Raw genomic sequence first — 21102 nt, 5'->3', positions numbered from 1 at the left:
CAACAGTCCTGTGAAAAACATATAATTTACTTTCCACTATATTGGGAGAAACATGCAACCATATTTTGCAGTGTTGTAAGTGTTAATAGTTGTATAAAATCTCATTGTGTGCCAAAACTGCAATACATTATTATTTTGAATGTATCAGACAAGCACCATCTGCTGAAGCAGAAACAATGATGCACAATCAGACATTGAGCTGCTCTTACGATTACAACTGAAAATCTTAAGAAAATATATTAAAGATTAATTGATTTTACTTCGCTTGATCCTGTAACTGGCTTTACACCTAACTGTGCATCCTTATTTCTGCTTTTTCTGATGACAACATGCTTGAAATATAAAGCTATCTGTTACCTTTGCATTGTGCTATGCCAAGAAGGCACTTTGGTTGGCACATTTTCTTGATCTGGCATATGTCATCACTAGGGGCATGCATATTTCGTTTTAGATGAAAACATGAAATGTGAAATAACCCATTCTAATGTTAATTTTTCATGTTTCTGAAAGGTGTGAGGTGCATTTTCTTACCCTGTTTTGTCACGAAATGATGCAAAATTAACTGTAAAATGTGAAATTGACTCTTAAAGGTGAAATTTTGAGTTTATTTACCAACACAACACTTTCTGAAGTTTGAGTTATCCTGTGAGTTATGCAATTCATGGAAAATTGATTTATTCTTCTGTAAATAATTGAGAAGCAAAAATGGCCCCCTTTATACAGGAATATACTTAATACTCTAGTAAGTACAAGAAATGTGTTATTAGAAGGAATATGTTTATTTTGTGTAATAAGTGCAGTTTTTAAATCAAATTTAGGGTTCTGTTCACAATTTTAAAGCCAAAATGCCATTTTATATACTGCTTTTGATTTGATTTTATTTACTGCTTTTGAACCTGAAATTGACTTGTTTTTGTAACAAAATTTTGCTTCTTTATTTACCAAAAATATGTGCCTCTAGTCATCACCATTCTCCAGCCGTTTTTATTCCCCCAGTATTGCTCCCATGTTCCTACGTATTGTTCAGTACCATAGTCACTTGGGTACATACATTAAAGAGGAAACTTCCACCTTGGGTCTGACACATTGGCATCAGATGCTCTACCAAGCGGATCTTGGTAATATGTATGAAACCAGAAATATGTGTTAGAATTACAATAAAATACTGCAAGTGATTTTATATAATAATAATAATTATTATTATTATTATTATTACAAATCATGCTGGTGCAAAGCATTATTACCCATGCTTTATATTTAAGGAAATGTTTTGTTTATTCTGCATTATATTATCCACCTGGTGCAATTTTTTTACCACCAATTCTTATAATGCCACTTCAACAATGTTACAATAGCTGTGGGACACTTGGATTAAATGTTATTGCAGGCAGTGGTGAAGTAGGTCCCTTGTCGCTGAAGACTGTTGAGTGGATACGTGTATTTGTCTGGCTGGTTTCTTCTGCACTGTGTAGACATCTGTAGGTTTTTTTCCCACAGTAACATAAGTCTTCTATCTGTCCTCTCCTGGACAAGATCAATTCACTCTTGACCATCCTTACCAGTTTCCTTCAGGTCTCTCTTAACCTTTTGAGTCCCAAGGCCATTTTCACATGTAACTCCCTTGGTGCCCAAGCGGATTTTGAGCAAAATGCAGAGTTTCAATTAAATGAGTGTAGATCGGAGACTAATTGCCCTAGAAAGATGAGTGATATACCGTTGTACGCAGAATGAACTAGAGATTCAGACTATATGAAATTTATGCAAATTTGGCGTATATATGGAGGGGGAAAGGGGGAAATCCCCTGAAAATACTTTTTTTTTAAAAATTGTGTTTCCCCCCCTATGAAAAGTTCAAAATGCACATAGAAATTATCGCTGGCATGTGTAAGGAACACAAAAATATTTGCATTATTATCATATGACCAATGTAACTTGAGTTGGACATCCCAAAAAGGAATGGTCTGCACGCCACTGATTCAAGCTTCAAAATGCAGCGGTACCTTGAAATGACTTTAGCTCAGAGACTATTTGCCCTGGAGATATGAACTATATACCGTTGTATGCAGAATGAATCACAGATTCAGATGATATATAATTTATGCACCTTCGGCGTATATATGGAGGGGAAAAGGGGCAAAATCCCCTGAAAATACTTTTTCTTTTAAAAAATGGGGTTTCGCCCCCCCCCCCCTCGAAAAAAAAGGATATGAAAAGTTCAAAATGCACATAGAAATTATCGCTGGCATGTAAGGAACACAAAAATATTTGCATCATTGTCGTATGACCAATGTAACTTGAGTTGTAGGAATGGTGGGCATGCCACTGATTCAAGCTTCAAAATGCAGCGGTACCTTGAAATGACTATAGCTCAGAAACTAAATGCCCTAGAGATATGAAAGATATACCGTTGTATGCAGAATGAATCACAGATTCAGGCAATATATAATTTATGCACATTCGGCGTACATATGGAGGGGGAAAGGGGGGAAATCCCCTCAAAAACACTTTTCTTAAAAAAATGGCGTTTCCCCCCACCCAAAAAAAAATTCAAAATGCAAAATTTATGCAAATTTGGCATATATATGGAGGGGGAAGGGAGAAAACCCCCAAAAATTATTTTTAAAAATTGTTGAAATGTTTGAAATTTATATTTTCCCTTGAAAAGAGAAGTCCCTTTTCCTGCCTTTTCACCTCCATTTTCATGAAGAAAAAAAAAGGTGCAAGGAACTTTTCTGTTAAATACATGTGTTAGGAACAATATTAAAAAAAAATCGAAATTCTAGCCAAAAATAGAAAAGTTATAACGTAAAAACTACGACCTTGACACAGCATCTCGATCGGGACGCTTGGGATCCAAAAGGTTAATGTTGTCTTTTCATCTTGGTCTTGACCTTCCGACAAGTCTTTTACAACCAGTTTTCTCATCAAGCATCCTGCAAACTTTTCTTTTGGCTCCCAGAATTGCAGCCCAATATTTGATGTGATTTTTAATGGTTTTGCAACATTTTTTCTCCATTCAGTGTTCAAATTAAGAAAGTAATGCATTGGATGTTTGTTATTATTTGTGTTTGCACTTTGGCAGATGGGACTTCTACATTTTAAAGGTATTATTTTGATAACTAATGTATAGCATTTATGCATCAAAGCTGGTAACTTAGTTGCTCAAGTTTGACTCTGGTAAAAGAAAGGCAAATGTGAAACAGTGTACACAAAACAACAGAAATCAAGATTACATTTGTGCTCTTTTAGGGCCACAGAGCAAAGGATAATGTACTCAATGCAATGTGAATTCATTAAAAATAACTCTTTTGTTTGTTCGTGTGCATTACTACATATTTTCGAAAGTGAATCAGTTTGGTCAACATGATTTTCTAAAAACAAATTTATACACCACATTTCAACATTTGTTAGTGGCATTTGAGATCTCAAAGTGTCTGTATCGGGATTGGTAAAGAGAAAAACACCAACACCCTTTCCATCCTATTCCTGGCTTCAGAAAATGGCTTCCCGATTTCTGGGGTCCAATGCAGCCAGGAAGTTTGAATGATTTATTGAAAGTGCATAATTCTGAAAGTTTTCTGTGCTACAAATATTGGACATTTCTTGAAAATTCCAGTTTTCATTCCAGAAAAATATGAAAACATTTGCAGTAGGGTGTAGAATTCAAGGGAGTCTTTAGGTGGGGCAGATGGGTCAACTAGAATGGTGCCTACTTCTCCTCTCTCCATGCTGCTTTAAAGTAAAAATATTAGCAATTGATGCCAGTTTTCCGAATACACCTTGTATGTGGATTTGAACAGGTTGTGCATGTGCAACCTGAACCTGAGAAGGAGATAAAAATAATGTTATTGGATATTCTTTTTTCTTGCAAATGAATAACTACTGACTGCTTGCCCATCATTTCAGGTTTTGCTATATTTTATGTACCTCTGATAAATTAAAAGTGGATGAGGCATGCAATAAAGGAAATGTATTACTAAATACTTTGGAACAAATTAGTGAAGCTCCTTCAGAATCCATTCTACCCTTTCCTTCAGGCCGATCCTTTGATCCTCCTCAGCTGGGACCATGTATTCCTAACAATGACTATAATTTGAATTTGGCTTGCAAACATAATGTGCATAACAATAATAGAAAACTAGTATATAATGTTTCTAAAAAATACTGCAAATACAAGGTAAATGTTCCTACTGATGATTTCAAGGTAAGTGAAGTATGTAAGCGTTCTTTGAATAAGTGTATTTCTATTCATGAATGTGCCAAATGTAAGAAAAAGGAACCAATGCAAGGCTTTCATAAGGAAACTAAAAATGATATGCTTTGCACTGTACAGTACTTAGGAGTGTTTCATTTAAGACACTCTTTGGAAAGCATTGAACCACATGAATCAAACAATAATTCAATGAATATACTGCACTTTGAATCGTCAGACCATCTTCATTCATTGTGTGAATCATTGAAGGCTAAAATTAATGAAAGGATTAGTGTAGTTAAAGGCAGCACCAGAATTTACACAATGAATAAGAACAAATTGAAAACAAAATCTGGTGTCAATTACAGTTTATGTGAGGTTTGTGGTGGATATTTTCGAAGCTCTAGTGCACTCAAGGCACATGCAAGAAAACATGTCGGTCCCAAGTCACATTTGTGTTGTGTTTGTTCCAGAGCATTTCGTTTCCAGTTGACACTACTCAAGCATTTAGTAAATCATGAGCTTAAACAACCATTTAAATGTGAATTCTGTGGGAATATATATAGGAATAATAGTGATCTGCAAGTTCACTATCGAACTCACAGGCAAGAGAGACCTTACCTCTGTGATGTTTGCGGAAAGAGCTATTATCGGATGAGTCATCTGAACAGCCATATGAAATGCCACTTGGAAGCCGATGTCTGTAAAATACACGAGTGTGGCATATGTGGTAGGAAGTTCAGTGAACGAGCTCTGCTCCGTAGGCATGCACAAATTCATTCTGATTTGAAACCGTACATATGTGATCGTTGTGGGAAAGGATTCACCACAAAATGGAATTTATCCATGCACCTTTCAAGCCACATCCGCCATGAGATGTCCCCGATCATGTGTGACATTTGCGGCAAGAATTTCCAGCGAAAGCAGAACTTGAAGTTGCATTACAGATCTCATTTTCCGAACACGGAAAAAGTACCATGCACTGTTTGTGGGAAGCAGCTTGCATCTAAGAACTCCATGCAAGTGCATTACAGAACACATACGGGCGAGAAACCATACTTCTGCAAAATGTGTGGGAAAAGATTTGTTCAAAGTAGCCATCTGAAGACACACTATAAATTTCATGTTCGGGAGAAGTCCCACAAGTGCCGGTTCTGTGATAAGCCATACAGAGCAAAGAAAGATAGAGATGTTCATGAATGTCTCCACACTGGTGAAACTCCTTATAGATGCGACAGATGCAATGCCGGTTTCCGGTCAAAAGTCAGTCTTAAGACCCATGTAAATACACACTCTCATCCACACCTTTGTTCATGTGCTGGTTGCAGAAAGAATATTGTGAAGTACAATAAAGCCCAGATGGGCACTTGTAGACCATGTAATGCACGGAACTGTAATTTCAGTGGAAACTTGCATGAGAAAGAAATTGCAGACATGATGGATAAAAATATGCAGATAAGCAATATCATCGAGCAGACATTGGATATACCATCACATCTTAAGTGTGACACAATGATTTTGGACACATTTCCAGACATAATTTTGGATGAATATATAATTGAGTGATTAGTATCTTGTAAGCTATTGAATGGTGCTAATTTATGATTCCAGTTGTCTTAAAAGCAAAAATAAAATCCTGCTGTATTGACTCTTGACTAATTACGTAATATCTGATTTTTTAAAATTTAGCTTGATTCTTATTGTACATAAAAATACACAAGATAAATGTTAAGAGTTTTTGCCTTGTAAAAGTTAGTAAGACCAGTACGTAATAAGCATGTAATGCATTTCTAAACATTTCATGTTTCAGTGATTTAATTAATTGTGAATTTGTAAATTAGTTTTTGTATAACACCTTTTTGTCAACAAGATAAACATTAATAGCATTCTTGTGTACGATTCTTTATAAAGTATTACATGTTATTGTATAAATGTCATTAAATACATATCCTCCATTGTTAATAAATGTTTATATTAATTATCACAACAGTTTATTAAGTATATAGTGAGTGTAGAAGACTAGTGCTTGCCCCTTTCATATGAGTTAATGCTGCACCATTATAGTCAAGAGCCCCCTCCCCCTTTCTTTTTGATACCAGTTTTAGCTGATATCCAATCCCCAGAAGGGTACAATTTTCTTAAATTGGAAGTAATTCAGTAATTTTACAAATGTGTTTCTTAATACAAGTGGATTTATTTTTAGTATATTTTTACAATTGTAGACCCTCCCTTTTTTTACACATATTGATAAAGTATCAATAAAAACATACAGATTTCATTTTTCAGTATTATTTTCAGTAGGTGTTGCATATTCTGATATCATATTTGTGTCTTACATATTAATGTACTGAATTATTATTTTGAATTGAAATGCATGGAGTAATGTCCTTAGGCTGTGTAATACGAGAAGACCTCACACATGGCTACAACACGTGCCAGAGAGGGGGGGGGGGGGGGGGTTGAATGATTACTAGTGAGCGAAAGTGGTCCCAATCAGGACTCTAGTAAGTGCAGTGTAGCCTATAGATTATATTGTGTGAAACTGCTTTAGAAATAATTTTCATCTTGACGAGGTTACATTTTGTGGAGTTTTAGGTTTTGCAGTGCTTGAAATACTGTAATCAAAACACATCACCTCATTGAATTGATATTGGGAAACTTTTATTATGAAGACAAGCTACATTGTATACTTTTAAGGTGCATTTTTATTTTTCAAATTTACTGAGAGGACAGCATGTAAATGATGATAAAATGTGACAGGGTAAGCTAGGGGATTTGGGTTGGTTTTGAGCCTCTCTTGTAATAAACCCTTGTTCAAAAATGAATGTACTTTTCCTGTGTTTCAAAAATATGCCGAAGCAAGGAATTCCCTATCATCAAATATCGTAGCAGGTAACTGGAATTTCAAGCGAGTAAATTAATAGGTAGAAAAGCAAAAGGGGAGGGATGGAATCTCTGGATATGGATGCTGACACACGTGCGTAATCAGTTCAAAATATCATATCACAATGCAACAAATGTGTGTACATTATTGTTCGCTATGGAAAAGGATAGTTATATTCTGTGAAATAATAAGATGCAGTAATAACATTCAATCAAATATCACTTTAATGTGACAACAATCATAGAAACATAAATGAGCATAATCATCACCTCCATGTGAAAACATAGTTTTGTCTGTCCTACCAATTGACAGTGATATTGAATTCCACAATCATCAGAAAAACAGAAATCAAATTAAATATAATATATATATACTCTATGTGATCAGAAGTATCCGGACACCCACCTGAAAATGAAGTACGCTTTTGGGCTACTCTCCACCGGGAACACTGGCAGTCAATATGGTGTTGGCCCATCCTTAACCTTGATAACAGCCTTCACCCTCGCAGGAAGGTGGTGTTAGGTTTCCTGCGGAATGGGAGCCCATTCCTTGTGGAGTGCCGAAGTGAGAAGAGGTATCGATGTGGGTCGGTGTGGTCTAGCACGAAGTCGGCATTCCAATACATCCCAGAGATGTTCTATGGGATTCAAATCAGGACTTTGCACAGGCCAGACCATTAGTGGAACGTTGTTGTCATGAAACCACTCCCCCTCAAGTCCTGCAGTATGGACGGGTGCTCAGTCATGTTGAAAGACACAGTGGTCATTCCCAAACTGGTCTTCGATGGTAGGCAGCATGAGGCAGTTAAAATGTCAATGTAAGCTTATGCCGTGACATTGTCACATAAAGCAACAAGGGGGCCAAGCCCCCTCCAGTAGAAACATGACCACACTGTAACCCTGCCACCCCCGAATTTCATTGTCGGCACTATGCAGGTAGATGTCGTTCACCAGGCATTCATCACTCCCACACCCTACCACATTGTGTACCGTGATTCATCACCCCACACAACAGTTTTCCACTATTCTATGGTCCAGTTTCGATGCTCCCTGCACCACGCGAGGTGGCGTTTGACATTTGCCTGTGTGATATTTGGCTTAGGGCAGCTGCTTGACCATGGAAACCAAGTTGCTGCTTTGCACCGAACAGTCATGGTGCTTAGAGTAGATCCTGATGCAATTCGGAATACCTGTATGATGGTGGCGATGGATGATTGGGACAGTGAACCTATTCTGTTTCCAGCTTTAAAACGAAGTAGGTGTGGCCAATAAGTTACCGAAATTTGTATTAATGCGCGCGGTGCCCAGTTTCTATTCGCCAGCACTTGCCCCTCCCTCCCAGCGCACGTGTTAGCTTCAGTGTCAGTATTTTCCACAACGTTTCGAGACTAGAGTGACTTTTAAAAATGTGCAAATATTAGTTTTAAAATGAACACTGTTGTAAATACGAGAGATGAAGAAAATATAATAAAATAGAGGTAAAAGCTTACCAACGATGTCAGTTCTCGTCAGTGGTAATATATCATGTAAGAAGAATTCACACAGCTGTCCGTTGTAGCGGAGTGGTTATCACTGTGCACTACGACGCCAGGAGTCCCGAGTTTGAATCTTGGCCTGGGCATGGATGTTCTTTGTGAGTGTTATTTCATCAATTTCACCATATCATCACTTATCCTCGCGATTAACCAAGTGTGGCAGAAATGCGAAGTAAAATAAACCAAATGAATCATGCAATAATTTAACCAGCGTAGACAAACTCATATCCATGAAAAAAAAACATCCACTTTCCTGCTAACGGCAGCAAGTCCAAAATCGGCTAAAATGTGCCATCCGCGTTTTTGTTCGGCTGAATTTCCTTGCGGACCGCATAAATGCTTGTTTTTAAGACACCTGTTCAGAAGTTAACGATTCAACACAATACTCTGGATCCACCGCAATTTTGGTATCGCCACTTGTTCAAAGTTTCAAATGTAGATGTTTTGTAACACTTGCTGTTGAAGCCACATCAACATTCAATGATATTTACAACCTATAAACACTACGCAAAATCTCGAGAACCACCACACTGCAAGGGAGAGGAGGGCAGGTTTTGCAGGGTCGAGGGAAGGAAAGCTATAAATAGCCGTGTGCTTGAGGGTTTCGGAAGATTCTTGACCACGAGAAGTAGTGTCTCCAACTATGTTATTTTTTCCCTTACGAATTAGATACAAGAAATGAGAAGATCTTATTACGTACACCTGTGTTGGAAGATTAATAAAACTTTGTAGTTGCGAAATTGGCTATATAGCAATTAGATACGATAACATCTTTGGAATATTACCGAATTGTAACGATGTTTCTATAAAGGTCGGGTAGCAACACTGAATGGCACGGTTTGTCCATCTGTAACGCCAAAAGCTTGTGTCCCCGCCCTCTACAAATTCCTTCTTGGAAGCACTTGCTAGTGTATGCATCTGGCATTTTTCTTTGACAAGTTGGGGGAATTCAGGTTCCTGAAATTTGAGCATGTTTTATGTGGGAAGTAAAGGAAAGGAAGCGTAGGTGGATCATTTAATAAATGCTAAAGTAACATTCCGTACGATTTTAAGCATCACTGGTTATATTTGCACCAAGCACTTTGGCTTTTCTCAAAGGTTTCCCTACAATATTTTGCAGTGTATTGATTTTACCGTTCTAGATAAAACGCATGAAGTTGAAAGTAGTGTGTGCGTGTTTGTGGTATATACATCAACACGTGTGTAATCTAGAGATTCCCATGTCAGTCACTGTCAGTCTAAATCATGTTTTCTGATTCTGTCTAGTCCGGTGTTTCAAGATTATAGATTTTACTTAATATTGCGAATTTGCAACACTGCACAACACAGAGTGACTGACAAGTAGCGGGAATTTCGTTAATTTGAATGAGTGAATGTCACCGTAGGTGCTTTACTAAAGAATGATTATGAATTCATAAGCAAAGATAAGGCTAGTAAATGCTTTCAACAGCATACAATGTTGTATTACTCTAGTTTCAAGACGGCATTGAATGGACTATCTATCAGGGTGCAAAAGGTCTGCGGAGGGACTACTGCCAGAATCCACCAATAGGGCTGCACTGGCTTTCTCTGGAACACGTGCTTTTGTTTACATCCACTTCGTAGTGGAAAAAAATGGACTTTAGGGATTTTTAGGAGGGTGGAAATCTCGTGCACAGGCTTCTTACACAAGTGGCACCCAACCACCTGACCACGTTGAAAGTCAGAGTTCCTCAGACCATCCCATACTGCTGTCTCGCGCTGTCTGCAGGCTACTGAGATCGCTGACGATGTGTTCCACGTGTGGTAGATGGCAGTAGTGTGTTGCCTCTATGATAAACACTTTATATGTCCACATTTTGTGGAGAGAGTTCCAAAACCTTGCAGAATAACAAAAATATGTAATTCTTGTTCTCCTTAATGTTAGCTTGCATATTAGACCTTCTGTGGCTATGTATGAGAAGAATATCACTGATTCTTTGTCTATCAAGCAGGCTTATATTTTCTGAAATTGGATTCCCAGCTGCATTGAAGTTCTACTCATTACTATCCGTGACAAAAATATCGAGCCCTCAGTTTGTGGGCTTGTAAAATTGTACTCTGTGGGAGGAAAAAAAGTCAAATATATCTCATTGGAAAGCTACAAGTGTCTGCTTTTAGACAAAAACAAGACAAAGTGATTTTAACTCTGTCTGTTTTCTATTCAGAGAAAAATGTTTGTAACAGTAGTTTTTTCGTGTAGTTTTTACATAAGTCGAATTCAATTGTGTGTAGCTTCGTGTAAAACTGTCGTAAAAATATGATTTTTTTTTGTGATTGAAGCTTGTTTATGTGGTAATATATCAGCCAAATATAATGATACTATCAGCTGTTGAACAGCCACAATTAATGATTAATTATGATGTTGCAATCTCGGAAATGGCCAGTCCAATGGTTATGAAATGCATATCAAAATGATGGCCGTAGAATAAAAATCAAATTTCCATATTTCATTCTTTCACACTGTACAAATTGGAAACAACAGAGAGAATTGTTTTTCTTGGCAACCGCTTCCCGTGCAATTCACATCGTTGCTAAGGACAGGTGAGCTTTGTTGCCAAGCGTCACCGCTTGCCCCTTAAACTTTGCGTCCAAGCAGCTTTGACACGGGAAATGAGCTGAAACAATGTGTTGCGCAAAGGAAAGCATTGTAGAGATGCCGCAATTTTCTTGTGTCACATCTGTGTTTACATTCCTGCCATGAATTATTGCCTGAATTCCCACATAGCCATGATAATTCTTACGTGCATTCTATCCAGGCAGTCGGCCTCACACAAGTTCGCGTGTTTGTACGTACAGTATTGAGTGATGATGGTTCTGTGAAGTGATTAAACCAAGGTGTCAAGTGCATGGTAGAGTGTTTGGGGGTTACGCCAGCACAGTCAAATAAGGTATGTAAAGAAAAAAGGAACAACAAAAATTTGCATCGACCCAATATTTTATTGGGCGAGTTTTTGCAAGATGTGGTGAGAAGAAAGATACACGACTTTTATTTTAATTATCCAGTTCAACAGAATCCATTATGAACAGCATTTTATACTTTTACCTTTTACTTGTTATATTTATTGAAAATTTATTAGTTTTTAGTCCTGTCTCTTAATGAACCGCCGGCCCCCGTGGCAGAGTGGTTAGTACATTGCGCTGCGATGCCAGGGTTCCTGGGTTCGAATCCTGGCTTGGGCATGGACGTTTGTGATTTCAATTTCATCATATCATCACTCACCCCCATCTTCGCAAATTAGCCAAAAGTGGCACAAGAAGCGAAGTAAAACAAATCAAATCAAAATAAAAGAAATCAAATCTCTTAATGAACCCACAACGCCTTGCTTATTACAAGAGTTGCAGCTGTGAAACACAAAAATATAAAAGCAATATTTCAGGTGGAATGTATAGCAACACGTTAAATGCTGAAACCACCACCACTACTAGACACGATGATTAAGTGAATTTGGCTAGATATAAACAATTTACATGCGTTTTTGCTCGAAATATATTTTAAAATATTAGTTGGCGCGAAGGCTTCAAATGCGCAATTTTTTAAATATAATTTTTATTCATTGCTATCGCTAGTACGCACCTTGCTCTGTTTCGCTGGACACAGCAGGTGCATTATTATTGTATACAGAGAAGACTGGATCTCTCATCGACTTCATTTAAATCATCCTCATTGAACATCCTTGCACTCAATATATGTTTTTAAATGTGCGACATAAAATAATACTGGGAAAATGATGTTCATATGAGGCAGAGTTGAGTTGTTTTCTCTCTTTAAGTCCACTTTATGGACAGGTAGGCTAATTGGGACTGGACTTACAGTTTAAAGTGGGATCTGAATTACTATGTACCTCCACTGGGTATCGAAGGAGATGACGTTCATATGAAGTTAACAGCTAAAAGAAATGCCCCCCCTTCCCCCCCCCCCCCGAAAAACAACTGCAGTACAGCAGTACCCCATTTGCAATATGAGAAATATTTCATTCATTATTTTATGCTGTGACAATAGTTTTGATCGGCTGGACGGAACGCACTTGCGCGATTCTCGCAGCGAAGTGCAGCAAAACAGCAATACTGTGTAAGTTGCTTGCAGCCCGCGGAGTCTGAGATTGGCTGCACTCGGCCATACTTCATGCAGCCGTTTACAATATTAGGAGTGCAAAAGAATAATTAATATCTGGAACCATATTTGAGATACACACGCCAAACGTCTGGAATTTGATCAAATGCATTATATCAACAGTTTTTTTGCAATTTCATTGAATTTGTAATTATGCATTTCAAGTTTGCATGTTTCCCTAAAATGCCAATTTTTGAAGTATCTAGTAAAAATGTGCATTTGATTTTTTGTACAGAGGTGCAAAAATAATCAAACTTCAAGTACACAAAATCTTAAAATTATATGTACAGTCAATTATAAACTATATGGTGTTAAGTTCCCCGTTCGTGAAAATCTGAAGAAAAAACTACACTTTTCAGTGATTTTTTTATTATAGTAAGAAAACAAAGTTAAGATTAATTTTCAGATAACGCTTATTAAAGAGTAGATACTTGAAGCATTCCAATGAGGAATATTTGACTTTTTTCCTCCCACGGAGTACAATTTTACAAGCGCGTAAACAGAGGGCTCAATGTTTTTGTCATAGATAGTAGTTGCATTTGTTGCAGAAATACAAAATGTTCGCCAAGCTAACTCTGAAAAATCTTGGATAAGTATTACCATCACTGTTCCACCAGCAAAGTGATTCATCATCGATTTATTCTCTTTTGAGGTATCAATATACTTCCTTGATTTTCATGGACTCATCACTGTCCTCTTGCCATTCTGAAAACAACATATTCATTCTGTTTGTTGGTGATAGGATTGCCAACCAATGTCTGTTTCAGATCATATCCATCACAGTGTGGAGGATTTCTTCTCTTTTTTGAAGCGAGAAGTGATCTTTCTAAAAGATGGTCACAAGAATGTAACAATGTTTCGTACATCTTTGATCGTAACCTTTTTGTTCAAGTTAATTTCTCGTGTCGAGTTCACGTTTTGTTGTGTTTCATTGGAACTTCAACTTTTGCCCCATAAACAAGTTGCCAACTGATTGTTAAGGTACTGGTCATCAAATATACGCTTAAGCGTTGTATTTATGCAATGTGCTATACATGGAAAATAAGACTGTATTTCCAGAGCTTTCTGAATGTTTGGTCCTTGATCTGTGACAAAGGTTATGCTTTCATATGCTCTGGATATATTCCCAGTTCTGTCAGTCTTCAAGTTCCACTTTAATATTTTCTGCTATTGTGCTTTTGCCAAGAAACTTTGCTGTTAACACACAATTCTGTAACACTCAACAATCACTTAAGAAATGAGCTGGGATAGTGAAATAATTTATTTTTACATACAGGCCAGTTCACAAAAATTCACAAGCAAACTTTTAATCCACGTTCATGATTTATAACATCACTTTTGCTCTTACTGCATGTCCTTGTGCTTGAATATTCCTTGAAATTTTAGTTGGATGGGGAAGAACATCAACACTAACACGCTCATATTCTGCACAATTATTTTTCAGTTCCTGCGATGTAGTTTGAAATCCGTTTCCCGAAACTATGTTGAATGGACGAAGATCAGTCGCACACATTTTCACACACTTCTCTTTTACAACTTGCTTTAAATCAGGTGGCACTGGACTTGACCTTGCTTCAGGACGTATTTTGCATGTATTTGTTTGTGAGCAAGTGGTAGTGGAAGAAAATGATGGAAAGAGTTGAACAAACAGTATTTACACGATATATAATCCACCTGCTAACCATCCTGTGTAGTTACCAACATCAATTAATCCCATACTTCACTTGCTATTCCCACTTTTGCACTTCATTTGTACGCCTTGTTCAGAAGTTTCGATTTCGCTGTACCTTTCACTTCATGATCCATATTTCAGTCCACTACCACAGACAAATGATGGGTTATATGTGGTATTACCTGGTTTCGAGTGTCTTCCCACTTGTTTTGCGTGGCCAACTGTTACTTGCTCATTATGTCGTGACAAGTGAAGAACTATACTTATTATACTACCTAGCATATTCTGTGCAAACTATTGGGTTCTCAAGTGAAAATCTCTTGCTGCAACACACTAGTGCTTACACTATGATATCTACAGTATCATTAATAGAATAAATACTTGCACTACTTGCCTTCTTAGATAAATAAGAATGATAACTACAGGTTTCTTGTTTTACCAGCCAGAACTTTGTGTATCCATGTAAATATGTTTAATACATAAGTCATCTGGAATATCAGCAGTCATAACTAAAGCCCGGATTTCTATGTAATTACATATTTTTTCCTTTATATGTACAAGTGTGGAATTAAAATATATTGACGAATTACGTCAGTAGAGATGTCACAGTGAAGTTTTATATTACATATTTTTACATATTTTACTAAATGTTACATATTCCTAAGATATGAAATATTTTTTACATAAAACAGTCCTTAAGAGGAAAATCCAATGAACTTTTGGCTTACTAGTTAAAAAAGTATCTTCTCACTTCCCCTCCCCATTTCCAGGTCTAAAAAAATATAGTAACTTAAAAATGTGATTTGCCTTCGTTGTACGTACATAGCAGTTCGTTGATTCGCCACCAATTACATCAAGATTCGACAGTGTTTCAGTTTCCAGTTTGTAACATGGAGCGGCAAGTAACACACAGCGAACGAAGAGAACCAACGATGGAAGGCGGCAAGTACAACATGAGAGGCACTTACCTTTCATCCGTACATTGTTGTGATCGTTTTGATTTTTGCAGCCGGCGGCGACAAATCTTGAATGAAGTATTGTTAACTCAACCGTAGAATTTCGTATCGTATATTTCGTCGCCTTTTCATTTTAACCATTGGAGTTTTAAGAAGAGCTTGCCTCAGTATTTAAACAGTGTTTTAGCTGCAGAAAGCTGGAATGGCTCCGCCTACCTCCTCGTTATCTCAAAAGTTGCGATCTTGGATAGCAGTCGATGATGCATTTACTACGGATGGTAAAGTTAATTTTTGTCGAGTGTGCGATAAAAAAGTTGGGTGCACTATGAAGTCTCAATTAGATCAACATGTTCGCACTTCACTTCATGTGAAAAACAAGCAACTACGGAGTGAAAAGAAGCAAGCTTTACTAACCCAGATGCAAGAGGATTCTTCATTCAGTGTGTTTTACAAGGAAATGTGCGAAGCAATGATTGCAGCAAACATCCCTTTGTATAAAATTCAAGTACCGAAGTTCCGGGATTTTCTGGAAAAATATTGTGGCCGTAAACTTCCTGTCGAGTCAACCCTTCGAAAGCGATATCTTCCACATTCCTACAAAGAAACTTTAGAATCAATTAGGGCAGAAGTAGGCAGTTCCTATGTGTGGATTTCCATCGACGAAACAACTGATGCTTTGGGACGGTATGTAAGTAATTTCATTGTTGGAACGCTAATTGCTGATTCTCCATCTACACCACATCTCATTGCATGCAAAGTTCTAGAGCGTACTAATCATTCCACCATAGCACGATTTGTGAATGACAGTCTTAAATTGTTGTATCCGGATGGCGTACAAGAAGAGAGAGTTCTTCTCATGTTCACAGAAAGTGTGTCATACATGTTAAAAGCTGCTACGGCACTTAAAGTGTTTTATCCTAACTTGATCCACTTTACTTGCTTGGCACATGCTCTTCAACGCATTGCTGAGGAGGTGAGAGGCAATTTCCCGGAAGTCAACCAACTTATTTCTTCCACGAAAAAGGTGTTTCTGAAGGCACCACAACGTGTGCAAGTTTACAAGGAACAATTGCCAGGTGTACCACTTCCTCCGGAACCTATTCTTGCTAGATGGGGCACTTGGATCCGGGCAAGTAAATTTTACAACGAACATTTTGAAGAAGTGAAATCTATGCTTGACTCATTTTCGGCGGACTCAGCTGTATCGGTACGCACTGCTCAAAATCTCTTCAAGGACACCAAACTTGCTTGCGATATGGCATACATAAACAGCAATTTTGGTTGGATTGATACAAGCATAAAAAAACTTGAAACTGTTGGGCTTCCTCTCCTGGAAGCCATGGATATATATGAGGATGCAAGAAAGAAACTGTCTGCTGTTGGAGGAGATGTGGGAGAGAAAGCTTGAAGAAAATTTGATGCAGTGACTGAAAGAAACCCAGGTTACGTCAGCTTATTTACAGTGAGCCGCATTCTCAATGGTGAAACAGTTAACCCTCCCAATGATATTTCTCCCGACCACATTCACCTCCTGAAGTACGCTCCGGTTACTTCTTGTGACGTTCTGCGTACAAGAACATATTATCTGATCGGCGACAAACATTTACTTCTGAAGATTTGGAAATGTACCTGGTAACATATTGTAAGTTAAATAATTAAATACAGTGCCTGCCCCAAGATCAAAGGTAACCTGAATTTTTGTAAGTGCTTTTTGAGTGAAAAATTTGGGCAACGAAAATTTACTATTGAACATTTTGAATGGTACGTGGTGACATTGTATATTAAATATTGAATATATTCAAATTGTGGTTAATATTTTTGCTCTATAAGAACATAAAAAATACTTAATGTAAGCATTGTAATATTGTAACTTCAATTTTTATAAGTCTTTTTGAAATAAACATATCCCTTTGTGAGGAAAAAATGTAACAAAAATAGGAAGTAGCTAACGTTTGAATAAATATTTATAGTACATATTTCATTATGAATTTACATATTTTTTACATATTTCAGACATTTTTATTACATATTTATGTACATATTTTAGGGGTTGATATTACATAAAGATCCGGGCTTTAGTCATAACATATGGGCGTGAATTTATTCTAACAGCATTTTTGTATATTTGTGCTCTCAATAGTAGGTAGAAGCTTTGCTGCAGTCAGTTCCAACTTCTTTTCACATCCTGGAATTCACAATATACAAGAACATTAAACAAATTAGCAATTTACTCCATTCTGAACAATGCATGGCATGAACACCATGTTGTTCTTATGGTTGTAAACAAATATTGTATCTTGTCACTTCCAGCAGTCATAGTGGTCAGTTCGAATTGCAAATTGGGAAGACAATTTTTTTCATTCATTTCACCTGATTGTGAAGATTGAAATAGTGAACACACATCTGCAGAATACACATGCGTAGCTGAATTTCTACACAGTTATTATTAACCAGATAATTAAGAGCATAAATGTAACTTATATAGTGGGTCCTGATGAAAGGTATTGAGTACACATGTCATTGTTTCAGATGGAGGTCACATACTATGGGGAAATTTAGCCCTCTGCAGGAAGTAGGCAGCTTACATCCCACAGAGAGTGAAACTCCTACCCTTTGTTTCCATGAGGAAGATGGGAAAAAAGTAAAGTTTACTTTTAGTGTGCGTAAACAGTTTCTGCCTGAAGGTGGTTGCAAGACTGTAATCTCAGTGGAAGAACCAGATGATAAGGTTTCATCACATAAGCAAGTATCTCAAGAGCTGCAGCATAAACAAATCATTTCCATGATTGTTGGGGAGTTTTGCATTAAATGTATTGCATCCAGTGAACATTGTAAAAGGGAATCCTTTTTGTGCTTTAAAGCTTCCAAGGAATTCAAAGCTTTTTTCATTTTCCAGAAAGAAATACTCTGTGAAGCAATGACTCTTTTGGCAAGAGAGAGCAAGAAGACAAGTGTTTTTAGTGAAAAGGTGTTGAAACAGGAGAATTATGAATGTATAAGTGAAGATGAATTGGCAGAATATGATAAGATCTTTAAAATATCGGCAGCTGATAACTCACAAAGAACTAATAAGGTGCCAGGTATACACTTTTCCTGTGAACAATGTAAGAAAACTTTTCATTTTGAGGCATCATTAGAGAAACACTTATGTGGAAAATTGAGCCAAGTGCAGGTGCAATGTAACATGTGTGACAAACTATGCAGGACTGAAAGTGGATTGCAAACTGATCTCCGTCATCATAAGCGTGAAAAGTGTTTTCTGTGCGACTTGTGTGGCAAGAGATATTATCGTATGAGTCATCTCAACAGCCACAGAAAATGCCATTGGGTAGACGAGAAGTTACATGAATGTTCCGTGTGCGGAAAGAGATTCTTTGAGCAAGCACTAGTTAAAAGACACATCAAAATACACTCTGGAGACAAACCTTTTGTTTGCGAGTACTGTGGAAGAGTATTCTTGTCAAATTGGAATTTTCAGCAACATGCAAGAAAACACAAACGTCAAGAGGATGCAACGTCAAGAAACAACAAATCCAATACAAAAGCATTAATACTTAATTGTGATATTTGCAAAAAGGAATTTCGAAGCAGAAAGTCGTTACGACTTCATCAGATGATTCATTCGAATGAGCAACCATATAAATGTAACATATGCAACAAAGGCTTTTCACGCAGATACTATCTACGGTCTCATCTCAGGTTTCACACAAAGTTGAAACCGCACAAATGCAGGTTCTGCACAAAGACGTACAGAGCAAAAGAGGATAAGGACATTCACGAGAGACTTCATACTCAAGAGTTACCTTTCAAATGCAGACAGTGCAGTAAGGGTTTCCGATCAAGACTGAGTTTTAGGGTCCATGCAACTTCCCACATTGAAATTAGACCTTTCGCGTGTGCGATTTGCGATAAGAAATTTAAGATAGAAAAGTACTTGAAAGTGCACATGCGTACTCATAGTAAAAACAAGCAGTATTCGTATGAACTGTACAGAGATAGTTTCACTTCAAGTGAGAATGTCAAAAGTTTGCAAGATAGTAATTCAAAAGTTTGTGTTATATGTGGAGCATTGTTTGACAAAATCAAGGACTTAAATGATCACTTATCCTTTCACTTTGGGTGCAGCTCAGCATTTGTTCAACATGATGAAGATATAGTTGTAGCATTTGATGAAACCACATTGAATAATTTGAAGGTTTAAAAGAGTATGTTTTGCAAAGTAATAAGCAGAGTTAGGATTTTTAGGGGAAAATTTCATTGGGAAAAAGGAAGGGAAAAGGTGCTAAAATAAGACCCAAAAAGGGGCAAAAAAGGTGCTGATAATTATACTACTTATTAAAACTTTCCCTCATATTTTATTAGTCTAAGCTATTCACTCGAAGCTGTGTACACATCACACACATAGGTTGTGTTACAGTTATTCACCAGAGTCGGGGGAAAAACACAAAGCTGTTGTATTTCTAAATTTTTAAAAGTGAGTTTGTTTCTTTTCGGAGATAAAATGTCTTTATATAAGCTGAAGCTTCTCTCTACGTCCACAGAAACAAGTGGGCAAACTTAGTATTCACTCGGAATGGCAACTCTGTGCAAGTGGCAAATTCAACAACATCTGGATTCTTGTCAAGACTAGCCTCAAGTTTGTCTCTGGCAAAACCATCTAACTGCCCCCTCACAGTAGTAAAGATATCCAATTGTTTTTCCTTTTGGACGCCTTGTTCTTCTAAGCTTTGATGGCTGTCGACAGGTACATGTAGGAATGTACACAAAATAATTCTTTTTGCAAATCATCTATCTTGTCTGGGAGGAGAAGTTGCTGTGCCTTGCAAATTGCACCTGCGTCGGTTGAATCCAGGGAAAGCACAAACTCCTTAATTTTTTCAAAATTTTCACACAGAAATGCAGCACACTCAATCCATGATCCCAGAGAGTAATGATGGGGAAATGTGGCAGGGGCAGGCAGGTAGTTTCTCTGTAGGCAAGAATGTGACTCGGGTCCTTAAGGAGTATTTTTTCAGATCAGATATGAACTCATTTACAATGTTGTATTCGTTCCTAATAGATTCAGAAACCCTGTGAAGGGCATGAGCCAAACAGGTTACATGCTTTAACTTAGGGAACAACAGCTTTAATTGGTTAAATGCCGAAAGCATGTAGGGAGCCTGGTCAGTAACTACAACAACAACTTTTTCGAACTGAATTCCACCAGGCCACAGTTTTTGACAGAAATCCATAAATGACTGCATCACTGTACTGGCATTGGTTTTCTGCATCTCTTACATGTGTAGTAACATGGGCTTAACATCCTCACCTGTCAGAGGAAAACCTAAATGTTCAAAACATTGATTGAGTCTGTCGTCTCATCCAGAATGACACCTATATCGCAATCTGACACTTTCACCTTAATTTTACAAACAGTTTCTTCATACACAGGTTCAATATAGTTTTTCCTTAACGTACTCTCATCGGGCACTGACAACCGTGTGTACTTTTCAAGGAACCCTTTCAAGGCCGGATGGTTCACCTTGTTGAGTGGAATCCCTCCCTGCCTGTGTAAAAGATGCACACAAGTCAACATTAAATTCCTTTAAATTTTGGTTCTTGGAAGAACACTGCTCAAATGCATTGCGTAAGAGAGGCTCCCGAGATTTACTTCCTTGCAGATTCTTGTTCTTTTGATGCTTAGAGCTGGAAATATGTTGCTGGATGCGATCTCTGTGGTGTTTTTCATCTAA

The 21102-nt window shown here is 37.4% G+C and overlaps 1 protein-coding gene across 7 annotated transcripts in view; it reads left to right on the top strand.

The window, feature by feature from the left end:
• LOC145985061 (uncharacterized) overlaps positions 1–21102 on the top strand; it is a 97579-nt gene that overhangs the window by 32348 nt on the left and 44129 nt on the right. The window contains exon 7 of one of the 7 annotated variants that reach the window (XM_083118609.1): positions 17900–20430. The exons of 5 other annotated variants lie outside the window; for them this stretch is intronic. In XM_083118609.1, coding sequence (XP_082974735.1) covers positions 17900–19571 — 1672 coding nt within the window. In that variant the 3' untranslated portion in view covers positions 19572–20430. Of the gene's footprint in view, positions 1–3906; positions 6042–17899; positions 20431–21102 lie in introns of those variants that run through there. One more of the 7 variants, XM_083118606.1, reaches the window with a different exon arrangement.

This window comes from Lepisma saccharinum, chromosome 3 (genome assembly GCF_977018435.1).
Source record: "Lepisma saccharinum chromosome 3, izLepSacc3.1, whole genome shotgun sequence".
NCBI lineage: Eukaryota > Metazoa > Arthropoda > Insecta > Zygentoma > Lepismatidae > Lepisma > Lepisma saccharinum.
This window is presented reverse-complemented; position numbering and strand designations above follow the sequence as displayed.